The sequence below is a fragment of the Bufo gargarizans genome, chromosome 5 (assembly GCF_014858855.1).
Source record: "Bufo gargarizans isolate SCDJY-AF-19 chromosome 5, ASM1485885v1, whole genome shotgun sequence".
In the NCBI taxonomy this organism is placed as follows: Eukaryota; Metazoa; Chordata; class Amphibia; order Anura; family Bufonidae; genus Bufo; species Bufo gargarizans.
Window position 1 is genome coordinate 42,481,000 of NC_058084.1, and position 21,981 is coordinate 42,502,980.

General features: G+C 40.9%; 1 protein-coding gene across 1 annotated transcript in view; it reads left to right on the plus strand.

Annotated features, from left to right (window-relative positions):
* Positions 1–21,981, plus strand: part of CSMD3 (CUB and Sushi multiple domains 3) — a 1,090,172-nt gene that overhangs the window by 176,530 nt on the left and 891,661 nt on the right. Inside the window, exon 4 of the mRNA XM_044293228.1 lies at positions 21,348–21,641. Coding sequence (XP_044149163.1) covers positions 21,348–21,641 — 294 coding nt within the window. The remainder of the gene's footprint in view (positions 1–21,347; positions 21,642–21,981) is intronic.

The window sequence follows — 21,981 nt, forward strand, 5'->3', positions numbered from 1 at the left end:
CCAGTATGTGTCTGGCGAGACAGTGATATTACATATATCCACAGTAAGTGTGATTTTATCACATATTTAATTGTTCCTAATTATCCTGTCTGTGTTCTATACCCTTTCTTGTTGCCTCTATTCCCCTGTTGTTCTCTTCATCTTTACCAACAGTCTAATGTAATAGGCCGCTTATTTCCCCCCTCTTACCTCCTGTATGGAGAGACGCCCTACAGTATAGCATCAGGCAAGTCACCAGGACTTGGGATGTTGCGCGGTCGCGCCACGCCCCTTTCCAGTTGATTGGTTACCTCGACCAAGCCTCCCTCCTGATTGAATATTCACCTTATTTAATCTGCAGGGAGGAGTGCACGACCATGCCAGCGCCAGGGCCACTGCACAATTCACGTGCAGCAAACGCTAGCTCTCTCTGTTTAGTAGGCTCCTCTGTATATATGCCCACATATGCTCCTGATGAAATGCCTGCTACAGGGACTTAGAAATGCGTCGAGCAGGGCCAACATAGTCAGCCAGATCGCAGTCTAGCAGAGGGAGGGTCCTTAGGGATCTAAGCACCAAAGATATTTCCTATTGAGGATAGGGACCCTGCACAAACTTGGATGTGGTGAGGGAACTGGGACTGGACAATACAATAGTCCCAGCCTCTTCACAAACATCCCCTGCCCTGTGGTTAATAGTTAGCTCAGCATACACCACTTGTACAACTGTATGCATGTCCACAGGACATGTGGGACACCTATTGTAGCCATGTTTGTTCTTATAAGGGGATAATATTTTTAACTTAATACATTAATAAAGATTTGTTGTTTTCATTTTAAGCCGCCCCCACTTCTATTCTGTGAATCAGCCCTACAATATAGCCACAACTTTCTGGTACACCATCAATTCACCAGTAAGGTTCCCTCCCCCTCTTGGCATAGTTTAGCTTGCTATATTTTATTTCTCAAAATTACATATAACTATTTTGATGGAGGTGGCAAATAGCCCAGTTACATTTTAGGAAATATATAGATTTCTTAGTCCATTGGTCATTTTTTGCAATTTCTCTGCAGTCTGCTTTATCAAAATTTGCTGTTCTGTGAGACCTACACAGTATCTTCTGTCACTACTGCCAATCTCCATAACTATGATGCATTACTTTAGCTACAGGCAGACTATGTTCAAGAAATCTTCTGGGCTTTTCTATCACACAGCTTGTTCTTTCAAGCAGAATATGGAACATATACAATTCAGGTTTCTGTTCTATAGTTCATAGCAATAAATTGTACACAGAGCTTAGCCTGTTTACTAATGTGATAATATTGTAATAGAAAATAGAAAAAAATCTTAAATTAAAGCACTCATTTCAAATATGGCTTTTTCAATTTACTGAACTTTGGGGATAACTGATAAACAGATTAAAAAATTCTGACAAGAATGCATACAAAAAAATAGCTTTAAAGCTGAATGCCATGTTCATAAAGCTCCAGGGCCACTGGGTGTATCTGAAAGCTCATTTGCCCCAGTGCAAAATCTAGGAATAGGCATGTGCCATTTATAATACTGGTGTGTTTTTATATGGGAGAAATATCTTTGTGCCCTCTTTAGGCTTTGGTGCCTCAACACAGAGAAAGTATGCAGATCAGGCAGAGGTAAGGTTAGGCAGCAAAGGGTCAATCTGGGAAACAGGCAGAAGTCGGAACATGAGGCAGAAAAACATAAACAGGATACAAACAGGTTAGAAGTCAGGCACTCTCCCAATGGGAAGGTGCCTAAAGTACTCCAAGATGGCCACCTATTGACTTGCATGTACACTCCAAGGAGTAAGCATACTAGCCTTACAGGCAGAGGAAGAGTGCCTGATCCAGCAAGCAGACAGCAACATATGTGGAGGGATGAATATTCCATGGCAACCAGGCTTATTGGGATGAAGAGAAGAGTTAGAGGCGGGTCTGTCTCGACAGAACCTGAGCAGGTTACCAGAGCACCAGCACTATGGGCCACCACAGGAACAACTTGAATCAGATAAGTTTATAACTATAGATCAAAATATCCTTGTCACTGAGTATTGTTAGTTACTGGTCAGAGTTGAACATGAACAGTCTGATAAGACTCTACTAAGTCTCCGAAGATCTAGAGGCATAATGACAGATTCAGGCTGCAGGGCTGAACATGAAACTTTATTAGAGGAACCACATGAAAGGGGTAAAATGGAGAGAAGATGACAGAGGACACATATATAGCACAGCAAATATAATGAGTATGAACAAGGCCTTCATATCACTCTTTAAAAGAAAAAGAAAAAAGAATGATTAAGTATTTCTTTAAAATATTTAAAAACTTGAATTAAATATTTATGGGATATAATCCCTACCAACATATAGTAAACCTAGTATGTTATGTAAGTTTAATATCTTTTCATGATATGATATGCTTGACATTGGCATATGTTATTCACATATTCATATATTAAAGCCATTTAATACATCTTTTTATCAAGGTCTGCTCAGTTTTTTCCTATGTCTTTCTTTTAACGGACAACGTATATATATATACAGTACAGACCAAACGTTTGGACACACCTTCTCATTCAAAGAGTTTTCTTTATTTTCATGACTATGAAAATTGCAGATTCACACTGAAGGCATCAAAACTATGAATTAACACATGTGGAATTATATACATAACAAAAAAGTGTGAAACAACTGCAAATATGTCATATTCTAGGTTCTTCAAAGTAGCCACCTTTTGCTTTGATTACTGCTTTGCACACTCTTGGCATTCTCTTGATGAGCTTGAAGAGCTAGTCACCTGAAATGGTTTTCACTTCACAGGTGTGCCCTGTCAGGTTTAATAAGTGGGATTTCTTGCCTTATAAATGGGGTTGGGACCATCAGTTGCGTTGTGGAGAAGTCAGGTGGATACACAGCTGATAGTCCTACTGAATAGACTGTTAGCTGCTTTTTTCTTGCCATAATACAGATTCTAAGTAAAGAAAAACGAGTGACCATCATTACTTTAAATAATGAAGGTCAGTCAAACTGAAAAATTGGGAAAACTTTGAAAGTGCAGTCACAAAAACCATCAAGCGCTACAAAGAAACTGGCTCACATGCGGACCGCCCCAGGAAAGGAAGACCAAGAGTCACCTCTGCTGCGGAGGATAAGTACATCCCAGTCACCAGCCTCAGAAATCGCAGGTTAACAGCAGCTCAGATTAGAGACCAGGTCAATGCCACACAGAGTTCTAGCAGCAGACACATCTCTAGAACAACTGTTAAGAGGAGACTGTGTGAATCAGGCCTTCATGGTAGAATATCTGCTAGGAAACCACTGCTAAGGACAGGCAACAAGCAGAAGAGACTTGTTTGGGCTAAAGAACACAAGGAATGGACATTAGACCAGTGGAAATCTGTGCTTTGGTCTGATAAGTCCAAATTTGAGATCTTTGGTTCCAAGCACTGTGTCTTTGTGTGACGCAGAAATGGTGAACGGATGGACTCTACATGCCTGGTTCCCACCATGAAGCATGGAGGAGGAGGTGTGATGGTGTGGGGGTGCTTTGCTGGTGACACTGTTGGGGATTTATTCAAAATTGAAGGCTTACTGAACCAGCATGGCTACCACAGCATCTTGTAGCGGCATGCTATTCCATCCGGTTTGCTTTTAGTTGGACCATCATTTATTTTTCAACAGGACAATGACCCCAAACACACCTCCAGGCTGTGTAAGGGCTATTTGACCATGAAGGAGAGTGATGGGGTGCTGCGCCAGATGACCTGGCCTCCACAGTCACCGGAGATGGTTTGGGGTGAGCTGGACCGCAGAGTGAAGGCAAAAGGGCCAACAAGTGCTAAGCATCTCTGGGAACTCCTTCAAGACTGTTGGAAGACCATTTCAGGTGACTAGCTCTTGAAGCTCCTCAAGAGAATGCCAAGATTTTTGCAAAGCAGTAATCAAAGCAAACGGTGGCTACTTTGAAGAACCTAGAATATGACATATTTTCAGTTGTTTCACACTTTTTGTTATGCATATAATTCCACATGTGTTAATTCATAGTTTTGATACCTTCAGTGTGAATCTACAATTTTCATAGTTATGAAAATAAAGAAAACTCTTTGAATGAGAAAGTGTGTCCAAACTTTTGGTCTGTACTGTATATATATATATATATATATATATATACACAGTGGATATAAAAAGTTTACACACCCCTTTTAAAATGTCAGGTTTCTGTGAAAAACAAACTTAAATCTTTTAAGTGGAGGGAAGAAAACTAATAAAAAAACAAAATAATGTGGTTGCATAAGTGTGCACACCCTCTTATAACTGGGGATGTAGCTGTGTTCAGAATTAAGCAATCACATTCAAAATTTCAAAATCATGATAAATAGGCATCGGGATACATCTGCCATGATTTAAAGTGTCTCTGATTAACCCCAAATATAGTTCAGCTGCTCTAGTTGGTCTTTCATGAAATTTTCTTAGTTGCATCCCATAGCAAAAGCTATGGTCCACAGAGAGCTTCCAAAGCATCAGAGGGATCTCATTGCTTAAAGGTATCAGTCAGGAGAAGGGTAAAAAAGAAATTCCAAAGCATTAGATATACCATGGAACACAGTAAAGACAGTCATCATCAAATGGAGAAAATATGGCACAACAGTGACATTACCAAGAACTGGACGTCCCTCAAAAATTGATGAAAAGACAAGAAGAAAACTGGTCTGGGAGGCTAAGAAGAGATCTACAGCAACATTAAAGGAGCTGCAGGAATATCTGACAAGTACTGGCTGTGTGGTACATGTGACAACAATCTCCCGTATTCTTCATATGCCTGGGCTATGGGGTAGAGTGGCAAGACAAGAGCCTTTTCTTACGAAGAAAACTATCCAAGCCAGGCTACATTTTGCAAAAATACATCTGATGCAAAAACTCATCTGAAGTCTCCCAAAAGCATGAGGGGAAAGGTGTTATGGTCTGATGAAACCAAGGTTGAACTTTTTGGCCATAATTCCAAAAGATATGTTTGGCGCAAAAACAACATTGTACATCACCAAAAGAACACCATACCCACAGAGAAGCATGGTGGTGGCAACATCATGCTTTGGGGCTGTTTTTCTTTAGCTAAAACTGGGGCCTTAGTTAAGCTAGAGGAAATTATGAACAGTTCCAAATAGCAGTCAATATTGGCACAAAACCTTCAGGCTTCTGCTACAAAGCTGAACACGAAGAGGAACTTCATCTTTCAGCATGACAACGACCCAAAGCATACATCCAAATTAACAAAGGAATGGCTTTACCAGAAGAAAATGAAAGTTTTGGAATGGCAAAGCCAGTACCCAGTCCTGAATCCAATAGAAAATCTGTGGGGTGATCTGAAGAGGGCTATGCACAGGAGATGCCCTCATAATCTAACAGATTTGAAGTGTTTTTGAAAAGAAGAGTGGTCAAATCTTGCCAAGTCAAAATGTGCCATGCTGATAGACTCATTCCCCAAAAGACCCAGTGCTGTAATAAAATCAAAAGGTGCTTCAACAAAGTATTAGTTTAAGTGTGTGCACACTTATGCAACCATATTATTTTATTTTGTTACTTTTTTTCCGCTCTACCTAAAAGATTTCAGTTTGTTTTTCAATTGAGTTTATAGGTCACATTGAAGGTGGAAAAAGTGCTGAAATGATTTATCTTTGTCTCACTTGGCTTCTCCAGAAAAATTCATATACATTTTTAACTAGATGGTATAGAATGTCTGACTTTCTCCATTCCCTAGACTCAAACATATGTGAGGTTTGCTGGAGATGTCACAAAGTAGGCATTATCCCATATTTGGTGGTACTGCCCATTAATCAATAATTATTGGAAAGATATATAATCCAATATATATATAGAATCTGCTCAACTTCCATTCTGTTAGATGCAGGTCTATCTAGAATGATCATACTCCACACTAATGCATTCTGTTAGCAAAATAAAAATACAATACTGCTTTACAATACCAAAAGATTTCCTCGTTGCCAATTATTGTAGGACCTTTATAGCCTCTTCAAAAGATTAAGGGTTGTTACATGTCCCATAGTCCCCAACTCTTTTTGTAACCGCTGTATTTTACATATTTACTGAAATAGCTTAGGGATTATTTTATCTTTATCTTAGGTATACTTATATATTGTACTCCCATGCTTGCCTTTAAAGCAGCCTGAAATGTTTGTGGCATGAATTCATCATGGAATTATCCATATTTACTTGACAGTATCTTCCATTTATAACAGTTTGTTAGATTCAAATCTCTCTCTCATCTGTAAAATCGCCCAAATCAAATCTTAAGACGTTCTGATTTTAACAATCAGATTTTTTTTAAATAACAAAAATTGGGTCGGATTTTGATTCTAAAAAATGTATTTGTTGATCTCTTGTTTCAAGAAAGCATTTCCCTTGCCATTGCTCAATAAGTGGTACAAATTGTTAATGGTGTTTTATCACCTAGTCATAGGATAGCTAACAAATGTACCTAACTGATTACAAGAAGGTTGTACTTGGCCACCTCGTTTAGACCTATAGATTTTGAATAGTGCCAACCCATATACTCCACTGAAACTTTATTCAAATACCGCCTTTGATGTTTCAGCAGTGGAAACTGTACATTTCTCACTTTTCCTATGAAAAGATGATTAATGTATTTTGGGGGAAAATCCCTTCAATACAAAATAGGCAGAATTGCTTAAGATTTCTGTTGTTTTCACCAAAACAAAGTTGTTGTTTTTTTTAAATAACCGTTAACCATTTCCCTTGGATTTCTTATTTTAATTGAAGCATTCAACTTTGTCATGGTGTGCCATCAGAAATGCTTATCTGAATACAACTATTGTAAAACACAGGCATTTAAATTACCATCACTTTTATGTTATCTTGATCCAATCTGACCATTACTTTTTCCTCTCATGTTTACACAGTTTTTTTTATGCACTTAGTGGGAGGAAATGTCACACAATCCGTTTCTAATATACTAAAGTTATTTGCTTAGCAGCAAAACTCATTCCATGGTCAAAGTCACCCAGCTCATAATTCTTGACAGTTTGAATATTATTATAAAGAAATACCTAATAAATTGAGGACAATAAACATAGAAGATGAACAGATTGAAAAACCATCTGGTTTTAAAGTGTCTGTCCAGTTTCATGAGGAATCCTCATGAAAATAAAGAAAAGGTAAGTACTTAACTGACCAGCCAGGCTCTATTTACCCGTCTGCAATGTTGAAGTCATGTCGACACTCACTGGCCTTATCAGGTGCATTGTTGAAGCCAGTGGGTGACTGCAGTGGCCATGTGTTGTTGACATGATGTCACTGCTGTAGCCAGGTAAATAGAACCTGGTCAGGAAAACCAGAGCGGTGGTTCAGGAGCTATTTGGTAAGTACTTTTTTTTAATTTTAAATGGAACTCTGGGCTTGTCTAGTTTCCTCCAGAAACCACACAAACCTGAATATTAAAATCTGGTCACAACTCTGCCTGCCAGGTCCTGGTGCCTCCTGGCAAAATCTTGTGCATATGCCGAGCAGAAAACTGCCTGGGCTTGTTCATTGATGGCTTCAGACTCAATGCGTAACTGCGCATATGCGGAGCCCTATGAAGTCTTCATCATGGGACCTGCTCTGCACATGTGTAAGATTTTGCCAGATAGTGCGAGTTGTGGCCAGATCATGATACTGCAGAGCAGAGGGCAGACATAATGGCATAAGGGGTGACACTAAGAACTTGTCTAGAGCCAGGCTTGGGATCTTCATGGAGGTGAACTTGGGCACTTGCAAGAGGTCCGCTTGGCCTCCTACATCCTATAATTCCTCCTTGTGCTGCACTTTGAGCCCGGCACTTTCTCTAGCAAAGGTACAGTTGTGATGATGGTACAATGAACTAGAATGTTAGATCTACTTGAACTAGGTGACAGATTATTTTCTATCCCAGCCTGAAGATTTCAGTTAAGACTTTTATTTTAAGATATGATCAGGCGTTGATCATATATCAAGTCTCATTCCTGTGTCAGACATGTTTAATATGTAAACCCAACATAAGGAACTCTAGTAATTATATTCAAAAGATTTTACAGGGTAATTCCTTAGGACAAACCATCAATATCAGATTGTTTCAGGTCCAATGCCCCAGACTCCTGACGTGCTGTTCGGGAGTAACTCTGGTACTGGAAATCGATATTAGAACGACATAGCTCCATTCTTTATATACTAAATGGAATAGATTACTGCAGTGCTGCCCCCATTTAAGTAAAAGGGAGCAGTGCTGCAGAAACCTGCTCCATCTACTATACAATGGACAGAGAAGTGCAGTTCTGGGGCTTATTTCTGGAACTACAGCTCCAATCAAACAGTTGGTGGTGTGGGGTGTTGAACTTGCACTGATCTGATATTGATGTCCCCTCTTGAAGATAGGTAATGAATATATAATTCTCAGAGAAGCCCTTTAAAATGCACATACTAAACATAAAGGAGCATTTGAGGGCTTCAAGTTATGCATTTGTAAGACTTATATGTTGCCTTATGTACTCTAAGGCATACAATTAGGCAGGACCATAGGTAAAATAAAGACTTATAGAAAGGCCTGTATTGCATGTCAGTAGGGGTCCTCTGGCTTCTATATGCTGCCCCACCAGATCTAGTAAACTGCACTGGAGAAGGGACAGTGATGATAAACAAGAAAAGTATTTAATAGCAGCACTACTGCAAAAGATTAGCCTGGATCAAAGCAGATGATAATCGCTTTTAGGACATTTCAGGAAAATACGGATCCCATCATAAGGTCTGTTCCAACTTGATGGTTTAGACCGATATGGTCCTGAAATGCGTAGGGTCACATTTATTAAGAAAGGTGTTTTAGACGCCGGTCTTAATAAAGCCATGCCTTGGTGGTGGATCTGCCGCAGTTATGTAGAGACTTCTCTCCATTACTTTGGCGGATCCTCCAACAGTTCTAAATGTAAGACAGCTTCCAAGCTATCTTACATTTAGACCTTTTTCTATGCTACACCTGAAACAGGCATAGAAAATGATGATTGAGACTAGCCTGCTTGACAGTCCCCCTTACCCACCCATGCCACGCCCACTTATTTAGACCTGGCATAAGAGGGAAACATTTGCAGCTAGCGGTGCAACTAATCATATTTTAGGTGTATTTCAGATTTGTAAATTAAGCCCGTAGTCTTACAACAAATAAAGCGCTCATCATTAACTTAAACATGGGGTTGTCCTTTGTAGCAGCACTACTATAAAATCCCTTTCTTGCTTATCTCCACTAAAGTATTAAAGTAGGAAGCCTGCTAGAAAATATAAATATGGATAGATAGATAGATATATAGATAGATAGATACAAAAAAGTAATGAAAAGTTAAATTTTTTCTGCATTTCTTTATAGTACATCAAACCACAGTACAGGTGTATAATTTCTGACAGTAGAATCCATTTAGTAGTTGCCATTAGAAATGAGCACATTTCTCAAATATACAATTTGGCTGGTTCTTGAAAAAATTTGGTTAAATCCGAAATTTGGTGAAAACAGTGTGAGGAGTCCACAGAGTGGCCTTATGACATAGTGGTGAGGTGGAAGCAGCATAAGGAGACCAGAGAGTGGCACAATGACAGTGTGGAGGTGGAAGCAGCAACATCAGGAGGCCACAGAGTGGCACAATGACAGAGTGTGGAGGTGGCTGCAGCAGTATCTTCAGGAAGAGGCGACAGAGTGGCCACGATGACAGTGTGGAGGTGGCAGCAACAGCATCTGGAAGCCACATAGTGGCACAACAACAGAAAGTGGAGGTGGCAGCAGCAGCATCAGGAGGAGGCCACAGGATGACACAATGACAGTGTGGAGGTGGCAGCAGCATAAGGAGGCCACAGAGTGGCACAATGACAGAGTGTGGAGGTGGCAACAGCATAATCAGTAGGCCACAGAGTGGCACAATGACAGAGTGTGGAGGTGGCAGCAGAAGCATCAGAAAGAGGCCACAGGGTGGCACAATGACAGTGTGGAGGTGGCAGCAGCAGTATCAGGAAACCACGGACTGGCAAGGTGACATAGTGTGGAGGTGAAAGCAGCATCATGAGACCAAAGAGTGGCAAGGTGATATAGTGTGGAGGTGGCAGCAGCATAAGGAGACCACAGAGTGGCAAGGTGACATAGTGTGGAGGTGTCAGCAGCATTAGGAGACCACTGAGTGGCAAGGTGAAATAGGGTGGAGGTGGCAGCAGCATCAGGAGTCGACAGAGTGACCTGGAGACAGAGTGGGGAAGTGGGTGGCAATACCAATGCTAGCTAAAGATGGTGGGTGAAAAAGTTGCATTTTGCATCAGATGTGTGGCATCAGGCAGGTGACAGCATCAGAATAGTAGCTGAGACGGGTAGCCAGAGGAAACTGTCATCTTTTGTCAAAGTGTTGGTGTGGCACCATGGATGGCATTGGTGGGTGGAAATCCTGGCTGATCCATGCCTGATTCATCTTGACAAAGGTCATTCTCTCCACATTTTGGGTGGACAGGTGAGTTCTTCTTGCGGTAAATATGGCCCAATCTGCACTAAACACCCACTCTGATGCCACATTACTGGTCGGGCAGGACAGCTTTTCCAGGGCAAATTCTGCCAGTAAGTTTGGCTGCCCAGTAGTCCAGTAGATCTTCAATGTATGGTGGCAGGGTGCTGTCCAAGTATGCCACTACCTGCTGGTTCAGGTCCTGCTCCAGGTCAAGCTTCTGCTGCTGCTGGTGAGAAGTTTCTTCACTGTTCATCAGCGACTCTAGACTCAAGTTGCTTCTGATGGAGCTATAACTGCCCCTACTCCCCACCCTGCCACAGCAGCCATGGCAGAGTAATGTAAGCGCAAAGGTCCCCCACAGTCAGACCTGCAAGAGGATGGACGATGGCGCAGATAGGCACTGGCCAACTTACTACATAGGATGAACCATTAGCGAGGGTCCAACAAGGTGGAGAGCCAGATGTCATCCCTCTGCCGAATGGTGACAATTCTTCCATTACTACGCAAGCAAGTGAGTATGCATCGGGCCCTTTGTACAAGTGACTTGGAAGGACTCCCTGACTCCATCTCCACTGCATACTGATACTGTGTGTCTGGGTCCTCTGCCTCATCTTCCTCATTGCCCTGTATTTCCTCTGGCTGCTTCTGTTCCTCCTCTCCTGTCACCTATGTGTAAAAACCACCCATTTTTCTACACATTGCTGATGCTCCAATGTCCTCCTCCTCCTCAAGTTCAGCCCCCATACGGCTCATGTGGCCATGAGATCTAGGTGCCATGTCTGCAGTCCATTGACCAGCCAGATTTACCAGCATCTGTTCCAGGACGTTAAGCAGTGGAATGACATTGTTTATCCCGTAGTCCTGGCGATTGACAAATAATGTGGCCTCCTCAAAGGGTCTGAGCAAACAGCAGGTGTCACGCATGAGCTGACACTGGCTAACATTGAAGTTACACAGAGGAGTACTCCTGTCCGCTTGGATCATCAAGAAATCATTTATGGACTTTCTCTGTCCATATAGTCGGTCCAACAAATGGAGGGGGAAATTCCAACAGATGGAAATGTCGCATATCAACCTATGTTGGGGGATGCCTTTCCGCTGCTGCAGCTCAAGGAGGGTGTGCTTTAAGGTGTATGAGTGGCTGATGTGTATGCAAAGTTTCCCGGCCATTTTTAGGATGTCTTGCAGAAGGGTGAAAGACTTCTGGAATCACTTGACAACCAGATTGAACACGTGTGCCATGAAGGGTGCATGGCTCAGCCCTCCTTGATGCAGCGCCAACATCGTGTTCTTCCTGTTGTCACCATGGTTCTGATTTTGAGTTGTCGCAGAGAAAGCCAGGATTTGAGTTCTTGATGAAGGACACGGAGCAGTTCCCCTGTGTAACTCCGTTCGCCCACACAAATGAGGTGCAGAACAGGCACCCTGGCCACGCTTCTTCTCTTCACAGATTCTAAGAATGGCCATGTTCATCTCCTCCGGCGGCTTAACAAAAAACTCCCACACCACTGAGTAGGTTATTTTATCCCCAACACTCCTCACTGACTGACTGACTGATACCGCCGCTGTTTCCCTGAACCCCTGCACCGCTACTTTCTGGGCGGGTAGGCTCCTGCGAAGCAGGTGGTCTACCTCGGGCATGTTTGGCTCCTGACCTCCCACTGCTGCCACCCTGCTAACTTCCGGCCACGCTAGCATCTAGCTGGCTCTGCCATTGCTTCACGGGCAAGCTGCCACCCTCTTCTCCCGATGATGATGAAGCCCCTAATTCACACTGCTCCCAAGTGTGATCAGCTACATCATCAGCATCAGGTACTGTCTGCACATCACTGATGTCCTCCTCAACACTCTCTGGGTCGTGATCTGACTGCTCGCTACACCAGCTCCAATGCCATCCTCCTCATCACTACTTGCCCGCCTACTGGAGGAAACAGCGGATGTCTCATCCACATCTTGGCTGGCCAGTAGCTGCTGACTGTCCTCTAATAGCTAGTCCTCGCAGTATATATATAGCCGCAATAGTGGCAAAGTTGGGGACAAACTTCCTGTAGTAGCCCACTATTCCCAAGAACGACCCCGAACCTGCTTCTTGGTAAGAGGGTGAGGCCAGTTCTGTATTGCTTCTACCTTGTTCATCTGCGACTTTAATAGCCCTCTTCCTATGGTGTATCCCAGGTACTTTGCTTCCTCCATCCCAATGGCGGACTTTTCCGGGTTCACTGTAAATCCTGCCCCTTTCAAAGAGTCTAAGACTGCCTAGACCAGCGGGAGATGAGATTCCATGGGGCCGCAATATCTTGTCCACAGCTGTTTGAAACATGGCAGGGGCAGAGTGTAAGCCAAAGGGCAGCCTTTTGTATTGCCAGTGGCCCTCCGGAGTGGAGAATGCCATCTTTTCTCTGGCTTCCCAAGTGAGAGGAATTCGCCAGTACCTTTTCGTGAGATCCAGCGTAGTGATATATTGGGCAGGTCCTAATCTCTCGATTTATTAATCTACCCAGAGTATCGGGTAGGCATCAAACTTTGAAACCTCATTTAGTTTTCTGAAGTCATTGCAGAATCACAGTGTGCCATTGGGTTTCAGTAGCAACACAATCGGACTTGACCATTCACTCTGCGATTCTTCACTGACATCCAGCTTGAGCATTCTTTTTACTTCTTCAGATACCGCTTTCCTCTGGGCCTCTGGAATTCGGTATGGCTTCAGCTGGATTATCACATTGGGCTATGTGACAAAGTCATGCTTAATGATATTGGTGAGCGCTAACAAATCTGAGAATTTATCTCTGTTTCTCTAAAGAAACTCCTTTGCTTGTTGTCTTTGAGACTTGGACAGCTTGTCAGCCACAAATACATGGTCGGCTTCTACAGGGTCCTCTACCATGACCCTTGCTATACCACCATAAATGGACCCTGCCACCTTGCTAAGAACTTTCTTTCCACAGTGGGAATCAGAACCGCTACTTGGTCTCCTATTGAAAACTGCCTCAATTTGGCTGACTGGTTATATACCCAACTCTTGGCATCCTGGGCCTTCTGGAGATGTTCCTTATCCAGTGGCATCACCTTAGCTACTCTCTATCTTATTTGGGAGATGTGTTCTACCATGGTCTGGCACAGTGTGGACTCACCTTCCCAGGTTTCCTTAACCAAATCCAGAAGTCCACAGGGTCTCCGCCCATACAGGAGTTCAAATGGTGAGAGTCCTGTGGAGGCTTGTGGGACCTCCTGCATGACGAACAACATGGCTGGTAGCAACATGTCCCAATTTTTTCCGTCCTTCTGGACTACTCTTTTTAACATAAGCTTTAATGTTTTGTTGAACCCTACAAGGCCATCCGTCTGTGGGTGATAGACGTACGTCCGCAACTGTCTGATCTGAAACAGCTTGCAGGGGTCCGCCATGACTTTTGACATAAACGGGGTGCCTTTTCCCTTCAGGATCTCCTTGGGCAGCCCCGTGCGACAGAACATCTGAAACAATTCCTGAGTTATGGTCTTAGAGGAGGTGTTCCTTAATAGGACCACCTCTGGGTACCTGTTTGCGTAATCTACCACAACTAGTATGTGCTGATGTGCCCGTGCTGATTTTACTAATGACCCCACCAGCTCCATGTCAATCAGCTCAAACAGTACCTCGATTAAGGGCTAAGGTACCAGGGAGTTCCGATAGTGTGCCACAGGGGCTGTTAGCTAGCATGTGGGGTAGGACGCACAATACCTCTTCACCTCTGCCTTTACCCCAGGCCAGTAGAATGTATCTGTTATCCTGGCCTCCGTCTTCTCTGCTCCCAGGTGTCCGCCTAATGCATCATTATGCGCCAAATCAAGCATCTGTCTCCGATATGAGTGGGGAACCAGTCAGTGTTTAATAATTTCCCCTCGGATTTCCATCACTCAGTACAGCAAGTCCCCATTTAGTGCAAAATGAGGAAACCTAAGTTCTGCCCCCGGGACCTGTGAGACTCCATTTATAACCACCACCTGCTCTCTAGCATGTGTTAAGGAGGGGTCCTGTAACTGGGCGGAGCCAAATGCACCCTTGGGTACATTCAGGTCTGGGTACATTGGTGGGGAGAGTTCCTCCTCATCCTCCCCCAACATCACTTGCAACGGGAGCCTTCCCCCCTCAGTGGTTAGCTCAGCTCTGGACCCTAAATCATGCACATCCTGAACATTACCCTCCTGATTTGACCCATCAGAGGTCAAAGTCTCTAGTCTCTTTGACTGTTCAGGGAACTTACTTTGTGCCTGTTTACACAGGTCTAGAAATGTCGGACAGTCTCACCCCACAATAACATGATGGATTAGGCTGTTCACTATCCCAACTTTATGGTTCACGGAAGTACAGCCATGGGCAACAGTCACTGGTTTTAAGGGGTATTCCCTAGTGTCCCCATGTATACAAACAACCCGAAGAGTCTTACTTATGGGGCCGAGTCTCCTGATCATTCTGGAGTGGACTAGCATCACCATGCTGTCCGAGTCCAAGAGGGCTTTGGCCGGGAGATGGTTCACTCAAATTTCACACTCAAATTGATTGGAGCAACATTGATTTGTCCCAAAATGATTTTGGTCGAAACATAACTTAATACAAAAATTTTGTGAACCGGTCCTGAAAAAAATCTCGACCGGTTTGCTCATCTCTACTCAGAAGCAGCACTATTTGGATTTTAAAACTATGATTTTATTGAAATGTTTTGTGGGAGCAATATAAAACTCGCAGCTCCCTAAGGTACCGGTTCAGTGGAAAAAAATAGATATAACACCTAAACTATAACACCCCCCAAGGAATTAAGATGGAAACATAGTGATGTTTTTGACCCCTACATTTTTCTTTATATAATTTATAACATTGAACTCTGAAATTGAAAAGTTGAATTTTTTTTTCTAATAAAAGCAGCACCTATTTTTTTTAAGAAATTTCTCCTGCGTACAGAAATAACCCATTTGCCACCATAGACTGCAGTTTTGGGAAACGTATGGCATAGTGCATTAATATTCAGTTTGCCATGCCATAGGAAAGAATTAAGATTTTATCAGAATGTATGCAATAATTGTGAATTTGCAGAGGCATGATAACTTTTTTTTTTTATATTCAAATATTGTAGGATGATTTAGACCACTATGCATTGCTATGTGAGGTGTCTGCACAAAAATAATTTCTGGATACATGTAAATATATTGTGTATCAAAATATTTAAAGCAGCACAGTTGTGATTGATAGCATTGCTACAAGCAAAGAAAGATGGTATATTTGCCATTATTTATCACCACCTATGTAAATTGATATCAAAGTTCACTTTCTTGTAAGCAATGATCTCAGTACCAGTGTGGAATTTGTAATGCATAGCAAGATCAGATTGAGGGTTTAGAGGCAAGGAAAAATGCTCATCTCTCAAGCCCTTAAAAACTTGACTCGTACTCCAAGAAAGAGATTGACCTTAAGAAATATTTTATTTGCAGCGTTTTTAATCTGCATGTGTTTGTGAGCAAATCTTTCATAACATTGTGAATTCTTGCAGGTGAGAAGATGAATAAAGATGCCATAACATTCATTTTTTTTTACCTTTAAATTAAAGCTTACTCGCAAATGTTCAAGAGTGTTTAAAATAGTAAATAGCAGGGGCTTCTTTTGTATTTTTCTTGGAAAATGATGTAAAATATCTATTGTAATATTTTTATTGGCACTCCAAAAATAAATGCATTCTCTCCTTTTTAGATTTTTTACATACATGATCCCAGCTAACAAGTTTTGCAAAAAATAAATAAAAAATAAGTAAAAGTGAAATAATTTAATAAAATGGAGATTACTTTAAAAATGTATGATAAATTATATATCAAATTTCCAGAATCACAGTAGTTTAATTAATAATAAACTCTCTATATAACATAATGGAAAGAAATCTAACTATTAAAAAGACATATCTCCTCTCCTAAATTCAAACTAATAAAAAAAGGCTGCTACTTTAAGTACAGACAAAACAAGTAACAACTGGAGTGAATATATATAATTGTATCTCTTTAAAAAAAAAAAAAAAAAAATAGAAAGCTTTGCTTCTAGCACCACATGTTGGAAGGTAGCTATACTTTGAGTCAATGTTTTAAAACAGGTGTTGAAACATAATTTAGAATTATCACCCATCCAGGCAATCACCTGTAGATAGCTTCTGTGATTGCCTTTTATCAGTGCAGAACAGAATACTGGCTTGGCTTGGAAAGAGGTCTTTGTAAGAGATGTGGGGGCGCTATTTCTTTTTATAAAGAACACCTAGTGGGTGTAAGGAGTCTTAAGGACCATACAATGCTCCTCTTGGAAAAAAAAAAAAAGGATACAAATAAGCTATTTTACAAAGAAAAAGGAAATATGTTAATCTAGTGCTGTAATGGCTAACCTCCGGCACTCCAGCTGTGGTGAAACTACAACTCCCAAGATGCACATTTGCCTGGCTGTTCTCAGAACTCCATATAAATAAATGGAGCATGCTGGTAGTCATATTTTCACCACAGCTGGAGTGCCTGAGGTTATCCATCACTGTTCTAGTGCCTCTGGCTTCTCACCCATCCAAGCTGGTGCTTTTTTTCTTCTTCTACTGATGAAGGACATTCACAGATGACTGAAAATGTGTACCTGGTTTGGATATAATTAGTGATGAGTAAAGTTATGACAAATTCAATGTGGCTGCTTCGTTGAATTTCATAAAATAAATTTAATTTGTGACGAATTACCTTGTGCATTCTTTTGTAAGTAGCAGGCGCAATGATGGGGAACGGCGATTGCACTGCCCCCCATCATTGAACTCCTCAGATGCTGCATTCATTACTGATTGTGGCATCTGGCATTAAAATTATTCAGGTTAAAAAAATATATACACATACTCACCTTATCCATTTGCTCGCAGAGAGGCAGTTGTGGGGGGTAATTTATTAAGACCAGCGTTTTAGATGGCAGTCTTAATAAAGCGTCTGTTCTGGCGGTGGATACCCCCGAAGTTATGAAAAGGCCCCACCTCTACATTACTTTGGTGCATCCAGCATCGCTTCTGAATGTAAGACGGCTCCCTTATTGTCTTAGATTTAAATCATTTTCTAAGCCTAAACAAGGCATAGAAAGTGATGAATGAGATGGGCCTACCAGCCCATCCCCTTCTCCACCCATGCCACACCCATTTTTTTAGACCTGGCATGATCGGCGAGCTGTCGCAGATTGCAGTGCTGCTTTCTAACCGTTGCGCCACAATGTGCATCTGAAATACGCCTAATATAGACATATTTCAAGTTAATAAATTGTGCCCTTGATTCTGCTGTTTCACTGAACTTAACAAAGAAATTTGCTTCAAGACAGTCTGTGATCGCACCCCACCCTGTCATTGAACCCTTCAGAAGGCTCGTTTATCTCTGACCGCGGCATCTGAGTGTACTTTCAGTGGTTAATCTGGTAAAAAAAAAATCACTTTATCCATTTGATCACGTAGAAGCCGCCACGGCCATTTTGATTAAAGACACCACACGGTATCTTGCGCAGTGACATGATGATGCCTTCAAGCCAGCGAGCTATCACGAAGCATGAGGAAATTCGACTTTGTAGGGAATCAATTTTTTCCAGAAATTTGGGTCAAACTCAATTTTTTTAACTTCAATGCACTCATCACTAATCTTCTATCAAGATGGCAGCAACGGCCTCTCCGCAAGCAAATGGAGGAGGTGAGTATGTATTTTTTTTTTTACCTCCATTTCAGGAAAAATTTATTTTTTACCACGAAGCACAAGGAAAACTTGGCTTCGCAGCAGATCACATTTTTCTGGAAATTCAGATCGAAGTCAATTCGCTGATTCGCTCAACACTATATATAATCCTAAATTATATATCAAGGCCTGTTTTAAAAGGTTGGACTGGCTTATAGGATAGCGGCCTTCTTATTTTCCTTTCTTTTCACTAGAGGAGCATTGTATGGCCTATAAGACTCCTTAGGCCCCTTTCACACGGGTGAGTTTTCTGCGCTGGTGCAATGTGTGAAGTGAAGCATAGCACCTGCACTGAATCCTGACCCTTTTATTTCAAAGGGTCTGTGCACATGATCTTTTTTTTTTTTTCACGCATTAGTTCTGCATTGCGTGGGAATCGCAGCATGTTCTATATTCTACCCTTGCCCCGTAGAAATTAATTGGTCTTCAGTAAAAAATATATATCCAGATGCAGTCCGGATGCAATACGTTTTTTACTGATGGTTGCTAGGAGATGTTTGTAAACCTTTAGGTGTTTTTTTCACACACATGAAAAACGCATCAAACCTGATACCTGATTGCACCCGCGCTGAAAAAAACTGAAACACTGAACGCAATCCCAGACAAAGCTGACAGAACTTGCTTTTGAAATGGCGCGAGTTTCACTGAACCCAATCTGAACGCATCCTGAGCCAATCAGTATTTGTCGTGTGAAAATGGCCTTACACCTTCTAGGTGCTCTTCATAAGAAAAGAGAATAGTAACCCTGAATCACTTGACAGAATATACTACTTGCTTTAATGAAATAAAAAGTACCATACTGTATGTAATGTTTAAAGGGGCTAAAATGTTTGAACATACGGTCCAATGCGTAATAAATTAAAGGGTAACAGGTTATGATAATTAAAAAAAGTCTGAACACCGATCCAATAGTAGCATAACTTACGTGTTTCAGATACACAAATCCTTAGTCATAGAAATTCCATGGCTAAGGATATGTATATGAAATGGCTAAGTTAGGCTTCCATTGGATCAGTGTTCAGACTGTTTTTAAATTTTTCTACGATAAAGAGGAAATTTTACTTGAAGTCACTGTCCCTGTGTCCCTGTGCTATAATGTGTAAAAAAATAAAATTCAAAATGCTATCGATAGCATGGCTCTGTGACATTTGTCAATTCTTTATTTGCTGCAGTATGAGTCTTTATTTTCAGCATCAGGGCTCATGCACATGATCGTATGTATTTTGCTGTCTACAAAAAATACGGATGAAGTCTGTGTGCATTCCATATTTTGCGGAACGGAATAGCTGGCCCCCAATAGAACAATTCTATCCTTGTTCGTAATGCGGACAATAATAAGACATATTTTATTTTTTTGCAGAACGGACATACGGAAACGGAATGCGCACAGAGTCATTTTAGTTTTTTGCGGCCCCTTTGAAGTGAATGGTTCCGCATACGGGCTGCAAAATAAAATGGAAAGGACACAGAAACAAAATATATCCGTGAGCATCAGCCCTCATACTGATGAAAGCAACATATCCTGGATTGCATTGAGGCTGCACACTCCATGCACTAAGCTCTGCTACTACTTCTCTTTATCCTCTATTATTATATAGGGCTTTTCAATCATGTTTGCTCATTCATAGGGTAATGAACGTCACCTTTACACCGGCAAATTATCGCTAACGAGCGTTTGTATGGATGCTCATTAGCCATAATCTGCCCAAACATCAGACAGTGTAAAGGGGCCTTTAAAGTGTTTTTCATAGTTCACAAATGAGGCATGGTGAATCATCGCAGCTGATCTGAGCAATCTCTTTTGTATTAGATTATTTCACTTTGACTTTGTTTATATATTTATTATCTTTTATTATTATTGTTGAGCGAAGTTTACATAATTTCGATTTGATTGCTTAACTGAATTTCACTTATTACTTTGTCACAAAGCAGATTTGTATGTATGTAGAGGCCACAATGACTGGGAACGGCAATTGTGCCGCCCCCATCATTGAACTTCTCAGATGCAGCGTCCATGGCTGATTGCGGTATCTGAGAGGAAGATTAATCACGTTCAAGAGTTAATCAGGTAAAAAAAATATATATATTAAATTGTTAGCAGGATCCCCGAAACTATCTGATGGGGACATGAGGTATAAAAATTACCATTCACATTTTTATTATCCATGATCATTTGATGCTTATAAGGGGAGATAACTTGGAACATAATACTGTCTTGTGATTATAGAAGCATCTGCACTGATTAAGTCAGGCAGACTGATCTGTGCCAGGAGTGAGACCACAGAAAACACGAGGGGAGGAAGAATAAGAACTCTGACCTGTGAGCCTACTGGTTCACTATCTATAATCTAGTAAACAATGATAATAGTGAGGACATGCTATTTTGCAAATAAAGGCAAGGGCTTCATTTGTAATCCATAAATTGTGTCTTCACTCTGGTGCACTAGTCAGCCATTTACCACATCTAGTTTTTGCCCTTCCCATGATATCAACTTTCTATTAGCTAATAAGATAGAAAATAAATATCTCCAACACACACACACTAAAGTTTTGAAGGTACTGTATATGAGAATCTAAGCAAATTATATAATTTTTTTTAAATATATTTTAATGGATCTATGCTTTAAAATAGGTGAAGTACCTAGCTGTCAGTGGTTAGCTATGAAGTGATTGATTGGAGTTGTTTTATGTTTATAAAAGTATTGATAATTAAACTCATTCTATGTTTAGTACATTTTCAATAGACACACATAACTATAAAAAACAAAAATCCTCACCCATGCCAGTAATCACCTTAAATTATACATGTAGCATTGCAATATATAAGCTCATGCACTGTGCCTGACAGCCTTCTTAGCGCTGTAATTATCAGTAGCAAAAGATTTTTTTTAAATGTATTCAACGGTAGACATAACATTTTCTTAATTTACGGTATATTTAAAGTGGATAAAACTGTCTTTATGTGTCCATGTCATTTTCCTTCATAAAAATACTTTAAAACCATTTCTAAAGCAAACAAAATAATAGCAATCAGGAAAATACAAAATTCTAAAGAAAAAGTTAGCATCCAGTGCCACTATGTGTCCCACAGGTTTCAGCAAAACCACTTCCACCGCTGAGCTGGAGGAGCAAATTGAGGCTACTCCTGGTGCTGTAACACTTGCTCTCTCTTCTGCTGATGTTGCTGTATCCTGTTTAACTGCTACCCCCAACAAAAGACTTACTGAAGAACTCCTGGTCCAAGCCGTTGAACATGATTTGGAATCAAGTATAACCCTGGACATGCAGTCTTCACCAACAGCTCAAACCCAAAGCTTACGAAGACGACCAAGAAATACTGTACAGATAGAAAGAGCTAAAGAACTTGCAGGTGTTACTCATAGAGGTATCTATACTATTTTATTTGTGACCCTTTAAAAGCCATTGATTAAGGCCATGGTCACTTATGTTTGTCATATCATGGCTAAAAGTAACAAATTTATTTTGCATTAAAGGAACCCATTTTGAATATATCTATATTAAAAAACAATAAATTATTTTTATAGTTTAAAAAATCACCCCCAGGAACTAAAAGGGGTTCAAGAAGCTAAAAACACAATAAAACCAACTCAAAAATCAATCCAAATATGTCATAGCATGAAATGACAATACAATCATTGACAATGGCCATAAAATGTATTTATTTATGGTTGATTTTTTATCAAGTTTTGTTTTGGAAGAAATGT